At 54.1% G+C, this 23,907-nt stretch overlaps 8 protein-coding genes across 8 annotated transcripts; 5 read left to right on the plus strand and 3 right to left on the minus strand.

Annotated features, from left to right (window-relative positions):
• Positions 1-1,293: 1,293 nt before the first annotated feature.
• On the minus strand, positions 1,294-4,176 carry CKM354_000306400 (uncharacterized protein; the record flags this gene model as incomplete). The annotated part of the gene is made up of 10 exons (XM_044798241.1): positions 1,294-1,422; positions 1,591-1,731; positions 2,424-2,626; positions 2,982-3,052; positions 3,105-3,124; positions 3,185-3,216; positions 3,277-3,325; positions 3,386-3,501; positions 3,579-3,719; positions 3,780-4,176. 10 exons carry the CDS (start codon positions 4,174-4,176, stop codon positions 1,294-1,296), a joined length of 1,299 nt encoding a protein of 432 aa, XP_044654176.1.
• Positions 4,177-4,648: 472 nt separating this feature from the next.
• CKM354_000306500 (uncharacterized protein) lies at positions 4,649-5,492 on the minus strand (the record flags this gene model as incomplete). The annotated part of the gene is made up of 4 exons (XM_044798242.1): positions 4,649-5,011; positions 5,067-5,258; positions 5,318-5,364; positions 5,420-5,492. 4 exons carry the CDS (start codon positions 5,490-5,492, stop codon positions 4,649-4,651), a joined length of 675 nt encoding a protein of 224 aa, XP_044654177.1.
• A 422-nt stretch (positions 5,493-5,914) lies between these two features.
• CKM354_000306600 (uncharacterized protein) lies at positions 5,915-8,114 on the plus strand (the record flags this gene model as incomplete). The annotated part of the gene is made up of 3 exons (XM_044798243.1): positions 5,915-6,119; positions 6,180-7,903; positions 7,953-8,114. 3 exons carry the CDS (start codon positions 5,915-5,917, stop codon positions 8,112-8,114), a joined length of 2,091 nt encoding a protein of 696 aa, XP_044654178.1.
• Positions 8,115-9,932: 1,818 nt separating this feature from the next.
• Positions 9,933-10,486, plus strand: CKM354_000306700 (uncharacterized protein; the record flags this gene model as incomplete). Its single annotated transcript, XM_044798244.1, has 2 exons — positions 9,933-10,348; positions 10,414-10,486. 2 exons carry the CDS (start codon positions 9,933-9,935, stop codon positions 10,484-10,486), a joined length of 489 nt encoding a protein of 162 aa, XP_044654179.1.
• Positions 10,487-11,043: 557 nt separating this feature from the next.
• On the plus strand, positions 11,044-12,519 carry CKM354_000306800 (uncharacterized protein; the record flags this gene model as incomplete). Its single annotated transcript, XM_044798245.1, has 1 exon — positions 11,044-12,519. One exon carries the CDS (start codon positions 11,044-11,046, stop codon positions 12,517-12,519), a length of 1,476 nt encoding a protein of 491 aa, XP_044654180.1.
• Positions 12,520-14,270: 1,751 nt separating this feature from the next.
• Positions 14,271-15,342, plus strand: CKM354_000306900 (ribosomal 60S subunit protein L5; the record flags this gene model as incomplete). The annotated part of the gene is made up of 3 exons (XM_044798246.1): positions 14,271-14,279; positions 14,376-14,407; positions 14,475-15,342. 3 exons carry the CDS (start codon positions 14,271-14,273, stop codon positions 15,340-15,342), a joined length of 909 nt encoding a protein of 302 aa, XP_044654181.1.
• A 352-nt stretch (positions 15,343-15,694) lies between these two features.
• CKM354_000307000 (uncharacterized protein) lies at positions 15,695-19,502 on the minus strand (the record flags this gene model as incomplete). The annotated part of the gene is made up of 3 exons (XM_044798247.1): positions 15,695-16,846; positions 16,897-19,379; positions 19,442-19,502. The coding sequence occupies 3 exons, from the start codon at positions 19,500-19,502 to the stop codon at positions 15,695-15,697; spliced, it is 3,696 nt and encodes a 1,231-aa protein (XP_044654182.1).
• A 2,151-nt stretch (positions 19,503-21,653) lies between these two features.
• Positions 21,654-23,699, plus strand: CKM354_000307100 (endopolyphosphatase; the record flags this gene model as incomplete). Its single annotated transcript, XM_044798248.1, has 1 exon — positions 21,654-23,699. One exon carries the CDS (start codon positions 21,654-21,656, stop codon positions 23,697-23,699), a length of 2,046 nt encoding a protein of 681 aa, XP_044654183.1.
• Positions 23,700-23,907: the final 208 nt, after the last annotated feature.

Consider the following 23,907-nt stretch of genomic DNA (forward strand, 5'->3'; position numbering starts at 1 on the left):
CGAGCACGTCGCCTAGCTAACAACCACAAGCTCTCTAGACACGGGAAGTGGTTGAGACGCCCAAAGAGAAGAGACCTAGCAGCCAAGTGCCAGCCGCACGAACGAATTGGAATCTCGTTCGTCTTCTTCCACTCGACTTCCTTTCGTCGGGTCTATGGCTGCAGAATTGTCCGAAGTAGTAGCTTGGGCCTCTGTCCATCAATAACTGCCACTTGCAGAACATCCCTCCGGAGCCCATCGGAAGATGCCATGTTTCCAATGCATATGGTCACCTTCGGCGCGTAGCAGACGTCAAAGCTGCACTGCGATACGCCTGTCGTGGTCGAAATAATGCCAGCAGAGTCTGCACGAAAGCTCGTAAACTGGGATGCTCCCCGTCGCTTTGCACGGTGGCTGGCAGCCATATGCTCTCCGCCACGCAAGGACCGGCGCGGAAACCGCTGGCGGTCGCCAGCGGGCGACCCTGCAATCTTCACCTCATTGGCCCCGCTGCGCGCTAGACTGCACGAAATCGCCGATGGGCCGCCGCACATGCATCCATCTTGTCATCACGTGAGTGAAAACTGATGCAGCTGCCCGCTGCTGACCAGGATCATGGCTGAACCTCTGTAAACTTTACTCAGCCCAAACGACAAGCCGCGTCTGCCGAGCACCCCAGGCATCATGTTGCGTCAAAACAAGTGTCATTGGGCCGGAGTAAGGGTCACGATTGTCGAGCAGTAGTATGCACATGTACTACAGCTCGACGTGGCTCCATTTGCGCCTGGTGTCTGCGGAGCTTTTCCTGCAGTCCTATGCACGCTGCCTGAGCCGACTTGAAGCTAGACTTCACAGCTCGTCGTCAAGGCGTGTGGCACTCAGACTTGCGAGACTGCGGCCCGATGCTTCTGAGAGACCAGCGTCCTACGTGGCATCGGATGCGTCGATCGACTTCGCGACCCGCATGCCATATGTGCGGAACGCCACCTGGCTCCGATGCTGGAACTATTAGATGCAGGGAGCGTGTACAATGTACGTGATCACTAGCGATTCCTGCGGCGCCCAATATGCGCATTGAAGCGAAAACGGCAACTTCAAGCTTGCTGAAGGTGATTTGCAAAAAGTCACAGCAGTGGCTCGGATCCGTTCACGATGGCAACCGCGCCGTAATACAGATGATGCGGCCATTGTGACGGCCATCACGAGGGCTGGACCACACCTATGTCTGAGACCTCACTGAGGAGACGTAGGAAGAAATCCGACCTCACCTCACGCGTGACCTGGTTTGCGACGCGTACACTTCGCTTCGACTCATCAGTCATCGCCACTTTCGCCGCCGTCCTCTTCTTGCCCTTCCTCCTCCTCCTCAGACGAACTCTCTTCATTCTCCGTCGAATCATCAGCATCTCCATCAGGCATCACGACAGAGTTGAGGTATGTGATCTGCGGAGAATACCCATAACGTTAGCCATCTCGAACCCTTATGCCAGCAGACAAGAAGTGGCAATTGCACCACACCCTTTTACGTGATCTTGCAGGGTGCTTTGAATGACCTCGCCGATCGACCCGGTCTCTCTCACACACCTGAAGGGGAAAGAAGGGACTACTCACAAAGGGCTGCATAGCCGCCAAAAGGTCGGCGATTCGCAATCTTCCGTTCTCGCCCAGGACCTCCTCGTCTGTGAGATCCCGGCCAATAGTGTAGTTTCGCAGTCTGAGCAAGTCGATGTCAGGATGCTCGCTGTCATAACCCTGCATGATGGATGTTAGCGAAACTGTACCATGCCATTCTTTTAGTCGCAGACATAGTGACCGTCGCTCGCTATCTGAACAATTTATGACCACTGCATTTTTGTCAAAGGCCCATATTTTGCATTGTTTGAGGTGACACAGAACCGCCCATTTGAACGCGAGCTGCAGCTCGAGGACGGGCAATGGTTAGAGCATTCAGATCATTATTCACGTTAGCACAGTAATCGCGATCGAGCCTGCGGACTTGATGGATATGCTCTGATGCGAAGACACGCTGTAGAATCGCAGGTGATCGGAGTGTAGATACCAGTAGAGTTGCTGCTACGATGTGATGCAGCAGGGCCTGAGAAATGTCTCATGGTCCACTCATGTGGTACACGGAAAGCGGGAGCTTCGAAAAAGGCACGGCACCGGGGTGGGGTCTCGCTTCTCACGCTTTCGCGTAGAGTGCGCTCACGTCGTCGCACGTCCGGTCAGCTGCAGACGCACAGCCACGACTGAGCGGGACGACGATTCGACGACGGCGACGAACTCAGCAGGACCGGAAGGGCAGCAAGAGGTCGCGAGGGGGGCCCAAGGCTTCCTAGGTCTTCACTAGCGACAAGGCGTCTCGACACCTGCAATAGCACGTCTTCACGAACGAACGCGAAACAGCGCAGGTAATCCGGGTATGCTAATGGAGAACAACTCACCTTTGGCTTCGTCTTCAGCATATTCCCGCGATTGCTATCGACAAATGCTTTCACGACCGCCTTATCGTTCGCTGGTGCGTTCTTGAGGAACTCTTTCCTGATACGAGGGTTCGACAGAACGTCTTTCAGATGCCGAGGATGGCGGTCGATGGCATGACGCATCGCTGCGACTGGAGCCGCTTCCGGGTGCCAGAGTCCACCGCCTATGGAGCATTGTCAGTTTGTGGGTGCGATACAATGCAAAATCGAAGGGAAGATAGTGGAGGAATTTGAGGCCATCCTGGGCTTTCAGACCTGTTGCGGACGAAGCCCGATAAATCGCCATGGTGCGGAACGCAAGATAGCAAGGCGGAGGGTAGCTGGGGTTGCAGCAGAAAGAGCAGAACAATGCTGGCGGAACAAGCACAAGGACTGCATCGATTGTGAATCGATCGAGGTGCTGTGCGTTTCTGCAACGCAACGCTCCATCATACAAAGATGTCGAGAGGCATTGCCACATCGTACCGAACTCAAAGGCGTGAAGGTGTGCACCACGACCAGATTGGAGGAACGACTCACCGACGAAAGATTTATTCGGAGCACACTGCACGTAGTAATGTGCATAGGGCCCTTTTCTGCCTGCACGAGACCTGTTGAGCGTAAGTGAAATGATGCACGAATACCCCGGAGCAGAGAACTCACCAAGCAACGCTGAACCATGCCTAGAGCGACGTAATGTTAGTGAAGCACCGTCATACAACTATGTCGCCAATGGTCGCAACCGCGCGGCTATTTTGCGTGGGATGAACCGTACCTTATCTGTGAAATCCAGGTGATTAGCAGCAAACATGCGATGCATCGCTTCAACACTTACATGGCGTGGGGTCCTTAGAGAAGCGAACATCTCTGTAAATACGAAAGATCTGTGCGCAACGGAGACATTAGTGATTGGGTCCAATCTGTTTGAATCGGTCTGGCCTTACGACGTCCTTGACTGGTAGCTCAGGTATGGTATCGTCGATTGTCGTAAGAGTCTCGGTCATCTTCTCAACGAATGAATGCCAGTCCTTTTCTGACTGGCGAAAATCGGGGTCGTGCACTGCAATGTGTTCAGCGTTCGACACTTCCGCGGATCCATATACAGAGCAGCATAGTCGTTGCAAATGCTTTACCTACTTTTGAGCCATTCCCTTTTGTTGTTTTCTTTGAGTTCACTAAGGAACAATAATGTGTTTGGATGAATCGTATCATCATTGTATGGGATCTTACCCGCGGGCCTCGCCTTTGGCTTTTTGATTATGACTTGAGTGCCGGGTCCTGAAAACACTTAGCATATGGCGATAGCCCTGCTTATGTTTTTGATATGGTCGACCTCACCTAATCCAGTCTTGACGCCTGGCTTCCAAACGGCTCCTGCTTTGTTTTTGGCAGGTGTGGTCTTCGCTGAGCCTCTGGCAGGTTTATGGCTTTCTTCGTCGTCATCATCACTTTCATTCTCCTCATCGTCATCGGCTCCTGATGATTCGTCTTCATGCGGAGCTTCACCAAATTCCGAGCCTGAATCTCCGTTGTTCGATGTGCTATCCTCGGGTTCGGATTGGTCATTTTCAGTCTCCTTGTCCGGCTCAGCAAAATGTCTACTTGTTGTTGTTGTGGATTTCGCTCGCTTTGATCTCTTCGCTAGAGTCTCTCCAGACGTACTGCCGGACAGTGCTCGCTTGTGTTGTTTCCCTGCGTCGCCACTTGGAGGGATGCGTCCGGAACGGCGGGCCATGGTCTGCGATTGAGCTTTTGGTGATTGCCTCTTCGATCCTGTCGATTGATTACCGGCAGATCGTTGTTCAATGTCTCATGATGCGGAATGGTTCGCATGTGGTGGCGTGGACGTGTGTCCGGGAGCCTGGCGCGACGCGCAGCGCGAGAAGCGCGGCGGCAACGGAGCCGGCGTCTGATGGAGCAGGGGCCTGTTGAGATGATCTTCAACGTGATATTCTAGATTGTACTGCAACAAGGGTATTATTTGCTACCTCCCATGAATTGTCTCCGATTCACGGACGCGACGCTGTCGAAACCGCAATGTCATTCAATCAGCGCTACATGCAATGACCCACAACACCAGTAACGCCTTGGCCGAAGCACCCTCGCCCTGCAGCACTACGTGCAGTCGTTTCCACGCGTGAGATCTAGAGGCAGTCCACGATGTCGGTCCATGCAACACAAAGGCCTACAATAGCAATATAGCCCTCTCAGCAATTGCATCCTCCGGGTCCTCCCGACACTGCTCCTGGGTCTTGCCTCGACCCAAGATCGACACCGCCTGGCCTGCCAGCGGCACCCCTCATACCACGCTGGGTCGCCTGCTCGATTGGGAGCTTCTTTGCAATGGCCGTGAAGAGCTCTTTGACATTTTCGGCCGTCTTTGCACTCGTCTCGAAGAACAGCAGCCCGGCTTCCCTCGCGTATGCTTCCGCGTCGCCTGTTGGTACAGCACGCTTGTCCGGTTGTTCGGCGACCAAATCTGCCTTGTTGCCTGCCAGTGCGATGATGATATTTTCATTTGCTTGCCTCTGCAGCTCCTTCACCCAAGCTTTGGCCTTATCTAATGATGCCTGTCAAACATCGTCAGCAGTCTTCAAGGTCCCGGACGATATCATCGTGACATACTGCCTGCGTGATGTCGTACACCACTACTGCACAATTGGCATTTCGGTAGTACATGGGGGCTAGCGACTTGTAACGCTCTTGTCCCGCTGTGTCCCATATTTCAAACTTGACTGTCGTCTGCTCATCGAGTGCGATCGTTTGCGTGAGGAATGCGGCTCCGATTGTCGATTCTCTGTAGTCGTCGAATTGGTCCTGTCACCTTGGAGTTAGAAGCCGCAGGCGAGCGAGGAGATCTGCGGAATCTACCATACCTTGACGAAGCGAAGAACGAGCGAGCTCTTGCCCACAGCTGATTCTCCTGCATGGTGTTAGCACTAGCATATGCTGTAGCCTAGGCACAGCCAACGACATACCAAGCAGAACCAGCTTGAACTGTGCAAAGCGAGCGCCGCCGCCGCCTGGCCGTGTGCCTTGTCGAGCTGCCATCAAGTCTGCTCTGGGGCCGTCCGCCTGTTATCGGGAGTGTTCTGTTCGCCGGGCGGGCAGGAATCGAGTGCGCTTCGGGGGTGAAGGGGTGATCGAGCGTCAGCCGTGGTCTGTGTAGTACTCCGAGTAGCTCTGTGTGGAGAGGTACTGGTCGTGAGGGCGGTGGCGGTGGTCGAGGAGTGTTGGAGGTTGGACACCGGCGGGCATGCATCGATACCTACGGGCCACCTGCCTTGCCCAGGATTGAGCACGTGGCACACGTCACGTCACTCGCGGCTCGCTCACAAAGACGCCAAACACTCCCTGAGCTGCTGAGCACGCCCGCCCGCAACGCGCTGAGGATTCACTGAGCGGAAGTTCTCTCCCTCCACGCTCCACCCGATACCTGCTCTCCGCGGTGCAGGCGCGCATCCTCCGCCACGATGAGTGCTACGCTGCCCTTCCGCGACATCAACGTGCACGCCTCCTCCACCTACTACGCCTTCTCCTCGCCCTCCTCGCCCAATGCCCCGACCTTGGTCGTCGACCGGCCATCTGGCGACCTTCGCCTGCATGATGGCAAGCTCACCGGCGGGCACCGCGTGTCCAGCATCTCGGGCATTCTGGGGATCATCAAGCTGCGCCTAGGTACGCCCTGATACCGAACGACGACACTCGAGCGTGTCCGCTGAGTCTGCCGCCGTATAGATAGCTACATCATCGCCATCACCAAGTCGCAGCCAGTCGGCCGCATCAAGGGACATCAGATCTACAAAGTCGTCTCTACGGAGTTCCTGCCTCTGCGCGAGCGTCAGGTCCACGATCCGGACGAGGACACGTATCTTGCGTACCTGAAGACTCTCCTCAAGAATGGCCCCATGTACTTCTCCTACTCCTTCGACCTCACCAATAGCTTCCAGAGGCAGGCTCAGAGTGACTCGAACGAGCCACTTTGGGAGCGAGCCGATGATCGCTTCTTCTGGAATCGCTTTATCTCATCGTCGCTCATCGATTTCCGCCTGGGCAAAGCAGCCGGTCGATTGTCGTCAGGTCCTCAGCCGGCCGTCGATCCTTACATCTTGCCCGTCATGTACGGTATGATGCGCATTACAAACACATCGATCAAAGGCAACGCACTCACATTTGTGCTCATCACTCGGAGATCCAGATTCCGCACTGGCACGCGTTACCTGTCGCGAGGCATCGATGAAGAAGGTCATGTTTCGAACTACAACGAGACGGAACAAGCGATCATCCTGAATGATGCTCCCTCGAGCGGCATGACCAGTTACGCAGGCGATGGCGGCTTTTCGAATACGAAGCCTGTGCGTGGCTCAGAGACACAGGTCCTGTCGTACGTGCAGACACGAGGAAGTGTCCCAGTCTACTGGGCCGAAGTCAACACGCTCAAATACACTCCCAAGCTCCAGATTCGAGGTGTGGAAACAGCCGTCAACGCCGCGCGAAGACATTTTGACGAGCAGATACGGCTGTATGGGGAGAACTACATGGTGAATTTGGTGAATCAGAAAGGCCGTGAGATGCGTGTCAAGGATGCGTACGAACAGCTTGTCAAAATACTTCAAACACATCCCACCGAGTACAAGGAAGCTGGTCGTAGAACCCGTGAGAGGTTCGATGTCATCGAGCCCAACGACCAGAGAAGCTGGTACGATCATCTCCACTACGTCTACTTTGATTTCCACAACGAAACCAAAGGCCTGAAATGGCATCGCGCTCAGCTCCTGCTGGATCAACTGGCGGATGGTCTGACAGCAGGAGGGTACTTCCATGGCATTGATACCCCATCTGGAGGCGTCGATATCCGCAAAAAACAGACAGCAGTAGTGCGCACCAACTGCATGGATTGCCTTGACAGAACAAATGTCGTACAATCTATGCTTGGAAGATGGACACTTACCCGTATGCTGATCGACCTTGGCGTGCTGAGGCCTGGCGAGAGCGCTCAGGACGACCAGACCTTCGAACACCTTTTCCGCAACGTGTGGGCCGATAATGCGGATGTTGTGTCCAAGACCTACTCTGGTACCGGCGCGCTTAAGACCGACTTCACACGAACTGGTAACCGGACGCGAGCCGGAATGCTTCAAGATTTGAGCAACAGCTGCACACGATACGTGCGCAACAATTTCGCTGATGGCCCGAGGCAAGATGCATTTGACTTGTTTCTCGGCCACTATTCGCCGGATACAGCAGGCATCGGATCTCTGCAGCAATTTGCAGACAGGAGGCCTTTGGTCATACAGGCTGTGCCTTACGTTCTTGGATTCTGTGTCTTTTTCGTTGCTATCAGCGTGAGCACGAATCGCCTACCCAATTCCACCGTGTGGCCTCTACGACTTTTCACACTCTTCAGCTTGGCCGTGGCAGGCTATACTGGCCGTTTTATGTGGAACTACGGGACTCTCTACGTAAGATCACTGCCCTCTTTCTCTGAACCCGCCTCTGACATTTTCACAGGTGAACTGGCCGAAGCTCAACACACCGCAGTGGGCGGTCGAAGCGTATCAAGACACATTAGAGAAGGTCGCAAAAGATCCCCTGCTTGGGTCTTTCATTGGGGGCGGCAGTCGCGACGCTCGTCTTGGCAATTTGGAAGAGGGCAAGAAGCGACGCGAGTAATCATCTTGATCTTGCCGAGCGACATGCAACAGCGCATCATTTTCATTGAACCGTATCCCAGCCGGGCGGTCTTTCTAGAATCGAGTACAGTGCATCTGCTGATGAGCAGTGATAGAGCGGAACGGCATGAGCCAATAATACCGAGTTTTCGATCACCGTGACAACATTTAACTTTTTCGAACACAATGCCTCGACTGAAGCACTTCGCCCTGTCCTTGACTCCGCCGGCCGCGATATCAACTGTGGCATGCTGCCTCCATCCCTATCGTCACCGCCGCCGGCTGAACTTCGCATTGCGTAGGGTCGGCGTAAATCGAGCAGCATCACCGTGGCTCAGTAATGATCCAGAACACCGTCCTTTTCCAGGACGGTCAGCCCTTCACCCTGCTGGCAAGTGCATGAGCGTGTACAGGATCATCGCCATTGGCTGACACGTCATCGGAACACAAAAGTGGGATGTCTGTACCGACGCTCACGATGCTACCCAGACGCGAAGGGATCAACAGCCGGATACATCCTTGACAGCAAATCGCAACGAGACACATCGTCGAAATACAACGCCACACGAAATTCGAGCTCGTCGTAACAAAGCATGATACGCAGCAGCCGAAGAAAAATTGGGTCGGCCGCCACTCTCATTCACTTCACCCCTTCCCCACTGCCAAAGGGAACACCACCACTCCTTGAGACACCAGTATACACTGGCAAAAAGAATGGACGCGCTGGGAATTGAACCCAGGACCTCTTCCATCTCATTGTCGGCCTTGTGAAGCTGACAACTGCTAAGGAAGAATCATACCACTAGACCACGCGCCCGACTAGCCTGAACCAGTTGATGAACCAGTCGGTATTGATGTATGCCGAAAAGCTGGAGAGATTATAGAATCAAATTCTTGGTGGGCCCAAGATGCGCTAGGATGAATCGGGGACGCCTCGGGAGCTCTGGAATGCATTACTTTAAGGTACTAACTGACATTGTCGTCTGTTGCTGTGCACAATACAACGACATATCAGCCTACAGAGTGGTGGTGTTGGCGTGGTCGCATCCATTACAAGGATGGCTGTTGCCCCACACGCTCTGGTTTTGCTAAGGAAGAATTATACCATCTGTGGGCCTCGGCATGTCTCTTAGCATGCATGGTCTGAGCAAGGACTTGACACCATTCATTTCTTCTGAGTGACATTTTGCCATTCGATATCAATGCCGTGAACAGACAGAACATTCAACATCACAATGGCGAATATTATCATCCTGTGGTGAGGTTGAAAATCTTGGCACCGTTGGTTGTACGGCTAGTCCGGCTATACCAAAGTCCATCCGCAGTCAATCACGACCTGGACTGGAGACTACAGCTCCGCAGCTCCTCCATTATTTGTCTGGTAACAGCTGAAGCGTATATGATCAGCGGATACGCCCTTGTCTTGAGAGTTTCTTGAGTACAGAACAAGCCGAGGCGTCCGCAATGTCCAGGATGCAACAGCTCCAGTCAATGTCTGCTCCGCACCAGAGATATCGCGAACGTGCTGATCTGCTCACAGACACTTCGAGCGGCTGATCAGCTCGATGATACGCCATGCTTCCAGAATGTGGTAACGGATCTCGGAGCAGAAATGTTTCAAGGGTAGCGTTCTCGGGCAATTATGCCACTGAAATCCGAAGCCCGACATCCTGAATATTTTGTCGCAAATGCTTATGCGGGGTCATCGCTATGTTAGAAAATACCATAAAGCCGTTGTAGCATCACGTTTGTTCATTAAGCGCTCGAGAGCAGCCGACTACTTTCGAGTTTCGATACGCCGTACAGAAGCATATCCACGATGCCGCAAACTGTTACCATCACCGAAGCGAATCAGCTGGCAATACCCATCGAGGATCCAGCCAACGATGAGATTGGGAGTAGATATCTCTGTTTGACAATACTGGGTTACAAACGGCATGACCTCACCGACCGGGAATATAGACACCATATGAACAAGATCTCAGCTCCGCTGACCAAGGATCTTATGGCAAAATATGGCATTAAACGATGGACACAAGTGCACAATACAACCAAGACACGAGCTCTCATGAACCACATTATGGATCGTCAGATGAAGAATATTGCCGATTATGACTGCTTCAGCCAAGTCACCTTCAACAGTATTGAGGATTATAAGAATATCAAGAATGATCCGTGGTACAAGGAACATCTGGTCGGTGATCATGAACGCTTCGCAGATACGCAGAGAAGCATGTAGGTTTCTCAACGCCTTGGATTCCTGCTATGCGTTCATTTTGAAGCTAATGATTTCCAAACAGGATGACGATAGGGTGGATTGAAGAGTTTATTCACGATGGCACACCATGCGACAAGCTTGAATTTCCAGAATGATTGGGCGGTCTGCCTCTGCTGTTGACGACTTGACATGTGAAAGAAAACGATTTCCGTCAATCAGGTCTTCCATCTGAAAGTAATACAAATGTACTATTGGCACCGATCAGTTTACTGCATTGCCATGCACTTGTGAGGTACAAAGGAAGAAGGACTCGCTAAACAATTGCCCCAGATAAATATTGGTCATCATTCCGACTTATGACCGAATCAAAAATGGAAGTCGACCATGACAAGCTTTTGGCGCTCGGCAGAACGGCATCAAGTGGCACGTTTGCATTGCACTAGCTTCGCGTGGGGAATTTGCGTCGACCGACTTCGCGGACTTCTGCAGAGGAGTTGTGACTGAGCTTGCCACTTACATTCCTTGCACACTACGTTGTTGCGAAAAGCCAGTCATCACTTTCACAGGCTGTCAAGCTTACAGACGTATATATTCACTTGAATTTGCCAAGCACGAACCCTGGTGAAGTCTGAGCTTACTGGATTCAGCCCTCGGTTCTTTCTGTGCGTCATCAACAGCCGACTGTGCTCACGAACGGACAACGTTGTTTGTGATGAGCACTCCAGACCGTGCTCAAGATGAGAAGAGCCTGGGACCGGTGAGTGCTCACACGGGCGGAAATGACCCCGCAAGTCTTGCAGATGCACAGGCCCAAGAAAAGCAGCAAATCAACCAAATCAACGACACAAGCGCGCTCGTACCGCCTCCTCCCAATGGCGGCTACGGTTGGGTCTGCACAGCATGTTGCGCAACGATAAACGCCCATACATGGGGCCTAAATTCGAGTTACGGAGTATTCCTGGCCCATTACCTCGCCAACGACACTTTCGCTGGAGCAACATATCTTCAATATGCCTTTGTCGGATCTCTTTCCATTAGCATGGCGATGCTGATCTCCCCAGTCGCGACCATCTCAGTGCGGCTGTTCGGAACCAAACCCACACTTGCCATTGGTGTGGTGCTGGAAGCCGCGAGTCTCATAGGCGCTTCTTTTGCAACCGAAATCTGGCAGCTATTCCTCTCGCAAGGTGTCTGCTTTGGCTTGGGTATGGGATTTTTGTTCGTTGCATCTGTGGGCATACCTGCACAATGGTTCACAACGAAGAGGTCATTGTCGAATGGCTTTGCGGCTTGCGGGTCTGGATTCGGTGGATTGATATACTCCCTGGCCGCTGGTGCAATGTTGAAGTCGATCGGGTTGGCGTGGACATTCCGCGTCCTTGGTATTCTGGCCTTCGGAGTCAACACCATCTGCGTTATGCTGCTAAAGGATCGTAATAAGATCATTGGAACTTCACACAATGCTTTCGACCTGCAGTTGTTCAGAAGGACAGAATACTTGCTCCTGGGAGGCTTTGGGTGGTTCAGTATGCTTGGCTATGTGGTTCTGATATTCTCTCTGGCGAACTACGCAAATTATATTGGTCTTGATGCACAGCAAGCATCGGTTGTATCAGCTTTGCTCAACCTGGGCCAAGGACTTGGACGTCCGCCGATCGGCTACTTCTCCGACACGATAGGTCGAATGAACATGGCCGGAATGATGACATTGCTCTGTGCAGTCTTCTCATTTGCGATCTGGATTCCAGCTAAGAGTTACGGCCTTCTGATATTCTTTTCTTTGATTGGAGGAATGGTCGCAGGCACGTATTGGTGCACAATTGCTCCAGTGGCAGCGGAAGTGGTAGGTCTCCGGCTCCTCCCTTCCGCGCTCAATCTTTCATGGCTGGTGATCGTGCTGCCGACGGCTTTCAGCGAGCCCATAGCCCTTGAGATTGTCGAAGGGACTGGCCAATATATTGGAGCACAGTTGTTCGTTGGGTTCATGTATGTTGCTGCCGCGCTTTGCATGCTCTTGCTGCGAGGGTGGAAGGTTGCCGAGGTTGAGGAGATTGCCAGGAGGAAAGACGAATCAAGCAGCGATCTCGATGCCTCAGGAACAGAGAGCGACGAGGCCGCGGTGGCTCATGCACGTGTCGTGGCACGGAGGAGGATCATGCATGCCTGCTGGAGATGGAAGAAAGTGTGAGTAGATAGTGTAATGAGATTACAGCCAAACACTGCTGCGGTGGATCAATGCCTGTTCGCCATCTCGTGCTCGTAAACGCTCAAATTCGTCGCATGATAAAATCGTGGCCAGGCGCTTCAAAAAGGGAAAGATTCTGCTGCTGATGTAGAGGAAACTAGTCTGCTCAGTTGAGTATTGTTGTGAACCACGCAGGACCACCCCTGAAGTTCTGATCGTTCGCATTGGGTGTTGAAGTTCCACCAGTGCTTTGTGTTTTCGAGTTCGCCGTCTCATTGGGCACGGCAGGGCCTGGTACTGCGTGCTCGTTGGCGGTGGGACGATGCGTAGCGGGCGGTAAGGTTCGTTGTGATGTAGACTCGCTCCAATTCCCAGAGTCTGCAAGCGATGGCTCGGATGTGCTGTGTCTCTCAGGGGCCGGTCCTACTGAGTTTGGGGTTCTTCCTCGGTTGGATCTGTTGGCATTGCGTCGACGTGGTCGAGCGGGTTTCGTGATAAGTTCTGTAAGCAAGTCAGTAGCGTTCTCCGACCACGACTTCACGGAGCATGGCGAGGGGTCGGTGATACCATAGGTGACTTGCGAGACCCACTCAGCGTCGAAGAGAGCACGTTTCTCTGTTAGGCTAATGTCCCTGGGTGTAGAAACATTTGGTCAGCATTATTGCTCGAGACATCCTCTCCGTTTCCCAATACGGCGCGCGTGGTCGTGAATCTCAGTGAGGACGGCTTACAGTTTCCGGACAGTGAAGTCGTCGCACACTTCCTCAAACAATTCGTCGCAGAGAACTAGCCATTTGCCATTGCTCCCACTGTCACCCAGCGCATTAGCATTGCTCCCGCAGCGATTGCAAGAGTAGGTTTCGACAAGAATGTACTTGCTGGAGCTGATGGAGACGTTGGTCTGGATATCTGTGAGCCACCCTGTGGCATTTGCTTCTAATGGCAGCTTTGATCAGGGCCTAGAAATGGTCAGCCCTCATCTGGCGTCACTCCAAGCATTGCAGCTGCTTTCGCAGGCTCTAGAAGGTCGGAACAGTCGAAAGCAGTGCGGGTGAGGAAAATAGCAACCAACCTTGGAAGACGAATCGGCTCTCGCCATGGCTGGCGAACAAGCAGAGGTAGCGGTTCGGCTAGGATGTCAAGGAAAGAACGATGGCGGCATGGGCAGGATGAACGGTTCAATGGAAAGTCACGACGCATGATTGACAACAGACCATAGGCAGCACAGCGCCGTGATGCACACCGGCGTTTGCCCCATTTGGCATAAGTGGGAGGAGGTCTGATGCGAAGAGTGTCTCTGCGTGTGCTCTCTCGACCACTGAGATGCAGTCTGATCGGCATGATAGTTGGGGACGAGCCATCTGATGCGGGTGCTCAGGCTGCTGTCTGCCCCAGACATGGTGTCGAGAGTGTGCTGCAATGGATGGCATGAGACATGTTTTAGAACGACAGCTTGCGCTGATCACATTCGCGCACGTGACGGTCTTGGAACGCGGGAATGGTATCGCAGCGGAGCGAGCATCTTCGGCGCGGAAGAGCTGGCGGGGCGGTGATACGGGTGGTGATGAGACACGTAGAGGCAGAGTCAGAAGTGGTGGAGGGGGGGTGTTTGGTCACCCATTGCCAAGATTTCGTGCGTCGGAAGCCTTGCACGCACGCGGCTACTCCCGCCGATTGGAATTTGTGCACTCTCCATTTCGTCGCCAGTGCCCGCCAGCTGCACCATCGCCAACACCCAGCGACGCACCGACAAGATGCCTTTCGTGAGTATTGCCCCGCGCCGGAGGACGATGAGTCGCCGCAAGTTGCTTCGGAAGGGGGTCTGAAGCGTCAATTGCTGACTCGGGACTGTGTTGTAGACCAAGTTGGTCAAGAACAGCGCCTACTTCAGGTGAGTATTTCCTGCCTGCCCTGTGCCTCTCCCTCTGCCTGCAACGACAGCATCTGACCTTCCTCAGCCGCTACCAGGTGAAGTACAAGCGCCGCCGATCTGGCAAGACCGACTACTACGCCCGCAAGCGCCTCATCACCCAGGCCAAGAACAAGTACAATGCACCAAAGTACCGCCTGGTCATCCGCTTCACCAACAAGGACATCATTGCTCAGATCGTCACTTCTGAGCTCACCGGCGACAAGGTCTTCGTTGCTGCCTACGGCCACGAGCTGAAGCGCTACGGCATCACCCACGGTCTCACCAACTGGGCCGCCGCTTACTGCGTTGGTCTTCTCATCGCCCGCCGTGCGCTCAACAAGCTCGAGCTGGAGGACACCTTCACTGGTGTTGAGGAGGCTGATGGCGAGTTCACCGAGACTCAGCCAGAGGAGGTTGACGGCGAGACCCGCCGCCCATTCAAGGTCTTCCTCGATGTCGGTCTCACCCGCACCAGCACTGGTGCCCGTGTCTTCGGTGCCATGAAGGGTGCCTCAGACGGTGGTCTCTACGTGCCACACTCCGAGAAGCGTTTCCCTGGTTACGACATCGAGACCAAGGAGCTCGACGCCGAGACTCTCCGCAAGTACATCTTCGGCGGCCACGTCGCTGAGTACATGGAGACCCTCGCCGACGACGATGAGGAGCGCTACAAGTCTCAGTTCTCTGGCTACATCGACGACGAGATCGAGGCTGATGGTCTCGAGGAGCTTTACCAGGAGGCTCACAAGGCTATCCGCGAGGATCCGTGGAAGAAGGATGATGAGGCCGGCGAGAAGAAGAGCAAGGACGAGTGGAAGGCAGAGTCGCTCAAGTTCAAGCAGAACAAGCTCACACACGAGGAGCGTCGGCAACGCGTGCAGGAGAAGATCAAGGCTCTGGCTGCGGAGTTGTAGATTTTCTCGGCCGGTGGATGGACATCTCTGCAGTCGTAGTACTGCTGCGTCACGTTGTTCACGGATGTCACGGATTGGGAGGCGCAAATAAGGAAAGCATTAGCGGCGTTATGATGATGATCGCACCTTCGTAGTGCCATGAATTTCGAATCTTGCACCCTTTCCGTGAAATCACTCCCAGCTCTTCACATCCCATCTATGTCGCCATGTCTGTCCGCACCAGCGTCTTCTTGAATTCGTACATCATTGCTCATTCCGGCATATCGAATGTCACATCTATACGGGACCAATGCCCAGCTTTGACATGGAAAAATACTCTTTGATCATCGCGGTGCTGTACCATCGCCCGCGACTAGCTTCTGCTGTCTTGAGCTACGTTCATCCTCGCCTTCAGTTGTGCTTCCTTGAAGTCCTCCCAACCCTTCGGATCCTGTTCCTGAATTGTCCGCAAATCATTCATGTTAGCGCCCACTTTGCGGAGTGCAGATTCCCAGCCATCATGCTCGACGAGAGACTTCAGTTCTGGCCCACTGATACCCTCTAGTTGAAGTCGTAGAGCGTTGAGCCGCGCGGCTTCCTCTTCTTTACTCCATCGTATGTCAATATTGTCCTCGACGGCCGAGGTCACCGGCGAGTCAACAACTTCACGACGCATGCGCTGCCCAAGCCGGTGCAAATGACCCTCTTCCATGCCCAGTGCACGAGCCGCCAGTGAAACATCGCTACTGTGGCGGGAGACTGCTGGACGAAAGGTTGCTGCTTCATCGTACTCGGGCTCGTCGTCATCGTCGCTGACTCTGTCACCGACTTCGGCTGTCTGGAGCGCGGGTACCACGGGCAGATCAGCTGAGGAAGCTGTCGAAGCCGCCTTGGGAGAAGGCGGCGCCAGGCGTGTTTCCGGGTATTCTTCTTCGAAGCGTTGGATCATGCTCTGTAGAGTTTGGTCCAGAAAGCTGAGTCGCCGATATGCCATTTCGTCGCCACTCGTTGCCTCCTTTGCGAGTGCTGGTTGAAGTCGGGCGCGGATCTTGCGTGCACTATCCAAGAGGTTCTTGCTCATCTTCTTAGCTTTGCCACGCTGTTCTTCATCTCCGACCAGTCCGGCAGAGGACCCGGGGCGAGATGACCTGGTGCCGGAAGAAGTTGGCACGCTGCTTCGGCGAAGATCGTTGGCCTTCTCTCCCAGCACGTATTGCAATGCTTTCACAACACCTGTCCCACCGACAATGTAGTCACCGTCAGGTGCTGGATCATCGTTGTCATGGTTCTCAGGGTAGCCATCGACATGGCCCACGAGATGCATCAGAACATCAGGTACTGCGACCTCCTTGGATTGCTTCTCGCCACCATGAGGTTCTGACAGGGATGTCATTGCGTTGGTAGTCGCAAAGGTCGATGTGTCGGTAGCCTCTGCGATGGCAAATTGCTCCATGTTGCGTAACGAATAAGCCACGACTTGTTTAGCAAGAGCTTTGACGACCTCGCTGTTGTCAGGCGAAGGTACCTGGAATATGTCAGTCGGGAATCAACAAAATGCAACGCCGGGCAACTTACATCTATGTCAATACAGATCAAGGTGTTAGATACTCGTACAGCGGCCATGTAACTAGCATAGAGCGCACAAGCCTCCTCCTGATCGCCCTCTTCTTTAGCATTGGCCAAGGCTGAAAGCTCGGGGTTCTCCAATATGTTGATGTGGGCAAGCAGCGGTCCCTCAGGCAACACGTCTGCGAGTGCAATGGCTTGCTTTGGACTCATTCCGACATCTGCGAGGTGAATGCGTTTCAGGTATTTGAGCTGACCAATGTATCTCCGGAGTAGTGAGATTGTTTCGTTGTCTTGGCCACAGAGATCAGGATTGTGGCTCAGGTCAATGAATCGAAAGTCGGGAAGCTTGACCAATGCTGGGAATAATACCTTGACAGAGGCACTGTCGAGATTGCATCCAGCGAAGCTCAGCCCCCAGCAAGGTGTTCCGCCTCTCGAGCTCAGCGCTTCTGCAATCAGATCCAATTTGCCACGCAGGTCGTTCCCTCCGAGGTCAAGTCCTCCACATATTCCTGATCGCAGCCAGTGAAGAATGTGCTGCAATCCCTCATCGTCGAGGTGGTTACCTGCGAATCCGAGTCGGTTGATTCCACACATGATAGCAGCGTCCACGATTTTTCGAATCTGCGGTGCAGTCAAGCCACACTCGGAGACAATAAGTTCCTCGAGCCTATCGCCACCCAGACGCTGACTCAGACATTTGTACAGTATCTCAGCAGCATCTGAATCGGATGTCTGGCTCACCGTCGCGAGATGGGAGCCTTGGTCGGGGTTCTCCTGGGCGTTCGAAGGTATGCTTGCAGGGAACCGTATCATCGACATGTCGATTGCCTTGATAGACCTGCACATGTAAAGGAATAGGCTGATATGTTTCCACCCGACCCGCGTGATCCGAGGGTTGTTCTTGAGTGTCAGCTTTTCAACCACACCGCTTCGTTCTTGGTATGATCGAGCTTCCACGCCCTGCCGATGTTTGGGCGTAGTGCTTTTTCGCCGCGTGGGTTGCGGTTTTGTGGCCGCCAGTAGTCCAGCAAGAATGCAGCGCAGCCCTTCATCGCTGAGATCAGCATCTTCCAATAGCAGTTTCTTCACAGGCACCACTGCAAGCCAATCTCCCAGCGTTACCATGTCAGCAAGCTGCAACCGGGAGCCCGTGAGATTGAGGCAATGCACCACACCAGGCTCGTGCGGCACGCAGCAAGTGGGAGACATCAATTGCTCAGTGATGCGCTTCAATATGGGCGTCTCACGGAGCTGACAACACCGTCGATATATTCGAACAGGATCGGTAGTCGGCCGGTCTTGTTTGGTCGAGTCTGCGGTAGAAGCGGGCGTTGTGATCGGTGCCGGTGGCTTCTCTGGCGGCGAAGAGGCGTCAGCATCCATTGATAATTCAACAGGTATTGAGCCGTTCTCCTCAGCGCGACGCCGTCGTTTCTCCTTGCGCTCCTTGCGTTCCTCTTCTGATCTTTTCTTCTTTTCTTTCTTTCGCGTCATGCTGTCCTTCTCATCGACGCTCCCGATCGGTGGACTGACGCTGCCGACAGGCGGCGTTCCGGCAAAATCATGTTGTTCTATATTTGGCTTTGAAGATATCGGCAAGGCTTTGCTCTTGCCATTGAGCTCCGCATCAGCCTTCTCGTCAACGTCCTCCCGGCGCGCCTCCGGGTGTTTGAGCGCTTCGCCTTCGGCTCGCTCCTTGAGCTTGAAGTCCTTCTTTCGCTGCTTCTTTTCCTCCTCATCCTCTTCATCGTGATACTTGGGGCCACCGGCGATCTCAACATCCACGCAGAATGACACCTTTCTCAGGCGGCTCACATCCAGTTCGGATAACAGACACCGCTCCCTGTTGGGATCGATGTTGAGCACACGCCGTGCACACATCCCGCCTTTGGCCTGGACCTTAGGCGCGACATTGCTCTGGCCAGCAGACAACTTGCGGGTAAGGTTGGAAAAGAAGTTGGACGATGACTCTTTCGGACGCAGTGGTACATGTGGCTCGGCGCCCTCTGTGGGCCCTCCAGATCCGTTGCTTGTGGCGCCTGCTGCAGCAGATGCCAAACCGACAGCAGCAGTCGGAGGGGGCGGAGTGGCTTGAGCACCACCAGTAGTTGCGGAAGCGGTGGGTGAGGAGGAAAAATTGCTGCTGATCTTGTTCAGCCAAGAGGTCCGCCGGGGCATGGTCTTCCCATCGCTGCTCAGCTTCTCTGAACTCGAGCGGCTCAGCAGGCCTGGTCGCCTCGTGGTGCGGGTGCCCGCAGCTGTGGGCGTGCTGGGATGTGCTGCGGTGGTGTCCTTCACGGGTTCGAGCGGAGTAGAGGAGGTCACGGCGCGGGGAAAGTACGACGAGCGAGCGCCATCGGGGGCGGCTTGCTGCAGCGGACTGCGTGGTGCGGGCGGGTTGTGGCCGTTCTGCTGCTCGCGGGGTGGTGCGGGGGCGTTCGGCGTCGAGGAGGGAGCGGACGTGGCCTTGCGGGCGTCGGCGGTGGCTGCAGGCGCACGTGTGGATCAGCTCGGTGCACAGAGTGCCGCGCTGGGCTCGCTGACTGACCTTTGGGCGATTTTTGCGGATGATGTAACCAGCTCACGTCGACGCCGTGAAAGCCCTCCATGCTGGCAGCGTCGACCGACCAGAAAGCGTGGTCATCGCATGTGATCAGTCGCCATGTGAAGTGTTGCGGTTGGTAAGTGTTGCAGTGTACAGCTCGGTTATCGCAGAGCAGATGCGACTGGAAGAAGGGCACAGCAGCAGCAGCAGCCGGCGACGACGATGTTGATGATGTCGTGCGCAGGTCGTCGGCACGTGCACACTCCTCCATCATAATTCTTGTGCACGATGCCCGCTCGGCTCTCCAGGCAGAGCCTCCGACGCCACACTACTGCTCGCCCGGCTGTCAGTAGCGGCAGCAATTGTGCATCGCCCGGTCCAACAAGTCGAGATGCGTTTCCATGGCCGTCGCGGGCGACAGCAGCAGAGGCAGGTCTATATCACTGCTCCCCTCCTGTCCGCCGCGGCCGGGGCACGAGCACGCATCTCACAGACCAACACAGCGAGGCCTAAATTGCCTCTGCCAGGTCCTCAGCCGCGAACCACTGCTGTGCCTGCTCGCTGTCGTCGGATGCTCCGTGCATGCAACACAAGCTCTCGGAAGCCGAGTCCCAGCACCGCGCTGTCTCAGCTCAGTCGTACTGCATCTGCCCGTCCCAGCTGGACCTACATGAACGAAACGGAGGACAGCGCGAACGCAGTACGCCTTACACTTCGGACGCCTCGCGCCTCGGTGCCATCAGCTGGTGCTTGGATTGCCTGTTGTAGTGCCAACTAAGCATTAGAGACAAGAATAGTCCGAGCAAGGCATGCCTGACGATAACTCTGTTCATCCTTCTTATCCGTGCACCTGGACCGCTGGACGCCGCTCAGTCAGCACTTACAAACCGTATTTGCCTGTCAGTTCGACGCTCCGCTCGTCACTACAGTCGAAGCAATTGAATAAGCACTGCAATAGTGTATCAATCCCGTGGCCGCAGCCCAGCCATAGTGGCGCCTGCGTTGTCGTAGAAGAGTCGGCTGATTGTCAGCATTATCTATTCCCATGGCATGGGCTCCGGGAATGCCACGGAAACAGGCCTGGCCCAATCTATACTTTTTGCCGAACATTCACTGTGAAGAACGTCGTCAGTAGGGCTATGCGGCTGGACCATACAGATGCACGATCGATCTGTGCCACGCTGCTTTTGTGACTCTTTTGGCAGAGGAATGATAACATGCGTGCTTGTGCCCCTCCCCAGAACATAGGCCAGACATTGATCATTCTCGAAGCCGTCCGCGTCACCTGCCCAAGGTCTTCCATGCCTTCTCTAGATTCGTTAGAAGTCCACGTCGGCTATGGTTTCGATACAGATGCAGGCCAATTTGCTGACATCCTCGCTTGGATGATGACTTTGAGTAGATGGAAATCCTTGGCAGATATTGCGTCCCTCTACTTCGTGGTAATATTGAGTTGACTATCGACCTCACAAGCCTCGAATGCCTAGTGCTGGATGGCATCGCAAACCGCTCGTGTGCACACATTGTACATGGACTGGACAGAAGTGGGCAGTATTGTCAGCATTCCCATAATTTCCGACCTAGTTAGCGCTGGAGCTTCGAAATGCCGTCGCCGTCCCGTCATAGCTTTTGTTGCACACGTGCCTAGGCTTGTGTGACCACGTGAAAAGGATGCAAGTCGCCAGCATGACTTCGATCACGAAGATGGGCCGTGGCAGCGTGCGCAGATGACAAGACGGAGGTCACGCCCAGCTTCGAACGACAGCAGCTCGACGCACAACGTTTCTGCTGCACTTGATGTGATTGGCTGCCATGATGCAGTCGGTCGATCCCCAGGCTGCCGCCGCTGGTCGTGGGTGGAGGGCAAGAGGTAAAGAGGTGGGATGCAGCGTGTCGCGTGTCCCATCAAGGTCGTGTACATTTACCATCGTCGCGCTGCTGGCCGAGCGAGACGTCGCGAGGCATTTCGAAGTCCACGGCCGCCGCGCCAGGACGAGCAGCAATCTTCAGTTCGCCCGGCCAAATCCAGCTCCGCGGTCGCTGCGTGTACCTTGCATTGTTGTCGCGAGGTGACGTCGGTCGCCAGATTTCCGTGCGCCATCACTTTCTCACCGCACCCACCACGGAATCGCGAGGCTGCTGGGCAAGCCGGGGGCGGAGGTTGTTGGTATTTGCTCGTGGGTCGCGCGGGTCGTGACCAGCACCTCCATCGAACATGCACATTTGCTCCCGCCTGCTGTTTTCGGTGCTGGTTGCCGAAGCCCTCGCCGCACCTCCAGCTCAGATTCCGTTGCAGGACGAGCAGGCGCCAGCGAGCACGCTTTCTCATGCAACGAAGAAGCGAAAACTGCACGGCCGCTTCTTGCACATCACAGACTTCCACCCAGACCGATTCTACCAAGTCTCCTCGTCGACCTCCGAAGATGCAGCGTGCCACCGCGGACAAGGCCCGGCGGGCATCTACGGCGCCGAGTCCAGCGACTGCGACAGTCCGATAGCCCTTATCAATAAGACGATGGTATGGGTCGCAAAAGAGTTCAAGGATAGTATCGACTTCGTCATCTGGACAGGCGACTCGGCGCGTCACGACAATGACGAGGAATACCCGCGAACGGCGGACCAAGTACTTGGTTTGAATAGGTTCTTGGTGGAGAAGATGACTGAAGCATTCGGCAGGCACAATGGTGATGAGGAGGACGATGATCCCAACAACGACTTCGTTGTTCCAATTGTGCCGAACTTGGGAAACAACGACATTCTGCCACACAACATTCTGGCCAAAGGCCCGAACAGATGGACCAGGACCTATGCGGGTCTCTGGAAGCAATTCATCCCCCAAGTTCAGTCGCATTCCTTCGAGCAGGGAGGCTGGTTCTACGTGGAAGTCATTCCGCAGAAGCTGGCGGTGTTTAGCCTGAACACTCTCTACTTCTTCAACAGTAACGCTGGTGTCGACGGATGCGCGCTGCACGGAGAGCCTGGGTATCAGCAGATGGAATGGCTACGAGTGCAGCTGCAGTTCATGCGTGACCGAGGGATGAAGGCCATGCTGACTGGGCACGTGCCGCCAGTTCGCCAGGATGCGAAGACTGCGTGGGACGAAACATGCTGGCAGAAGTACACTCTTTGGCTACGACAGTATCGCGATGTGATTGTCAGTAGTCATTATGGCCACTTCAACTACGATCATTTCATGTTACAGGACTTCAAGGATCTGGAGAAAGACACGAAGAAGGGACGCATGCAGTATGTGCATACAGAACACTCCGAGGATGATGATCTGTCTGCCGTCGGCAAAACAGACTATTTCTTGCAATTGCGTGATGAATGGTCAGATTTGCCTTCGCCCCCCAAGGCCAAAACAAAAGATTGGCTCGATAACACGACCAAGGGGAAGAAGGACAAGTTCCGAAAAAAGCAGAAGAAATATCTCAAGAAAATTGGTGGCGAGTATGCACAACGCTTCGCTGCTAGCTTCGTGAGCCCAAGTGTTGTACCAAATCTATTCCCAACCCTTCGTGTGTTCGAATACAACACGACTGGCCTTGAGAACCACGTCGCGGATGCGCGCAACATTACAGATCCAGCCCCATTCGAATTCGATGATCTCCAAGACTCTCATATTGACGTGACCGGCAAAAAGAAGAAAAAGAAGACGCCAAAGAAGTACAAATTCACAATACCTAAACCGCCATCGAAATCCTCCCCGCCAGGCCCAGCGTATTCTCCTCAGACCTTTTCACTGGTGAAATTCACCCAATATTTCGCCAATCTTACCCGCATAAACAATGACTTCTCAGATGACGCCAGCGATACCGACAGCATGGAGGCTGCGAAATGGCGCGAGGGTAAGCACAAAGGCAAGAAGCCTCTCGACAAAGATCACAAGCCGAAACCAAAGGAGTTCAAATACGAGGTTCTGTACGACACGAAACATGATAAAGTATATCACCTGGACGATCTCACCCTGCCAAGCTTGTTGGACCTTGCGAGGAGGATAGGTGACTTTCAGCCAGAGGACGGGAGCGAAGCAATAGATGAGTATGGCGACAAACGACAGTCTAATGATGAAGATCATGATGATGAGAGCGAGGAAGTTGAAGAAATGGGCAAAAAGGGGAAGAAGAAAAAGAAGAAGCATCATAAAGGCAAGAAGCGACAACATCATCGGAAACAGAACGAGGCGTGGTATACATTTGTGCGGAGGGCGTACGTTGACACCATGTCTCCCGATGAGATTGATGAGGAGTTTGGATATTGATGTGCATAAACTGCAAACATGACCTTAGGCGATATACGCTTTTCAAACGACTTGCATATCCTCATAACGATGAATCGATGAGACTTGAATACTTTTCCATATTCCACAGCGCTAAAGCGCTGTAGCCGCGTGCAGAATCCACATGTGGATGCCCCTTTTCACATTGTCGAGGATGATGTTGTATGTTCCAAAGTAGCGCGAGGCGACG

This window comes from Cercospora kikuchii, assembly GCF_019650295.1.
Source record: "Cercospora kikuchii DNA, contig_00002, whole genome shotgun sequence".
Classification (NCBI taxonomy): domain Eukaryota; kingdom Fungi; phylum Ascomycota; class Dothideomycetes; order Mycosphaerellales; family Mycosphaerellaceae; genus Cercospora; species Cercospora kikuchii.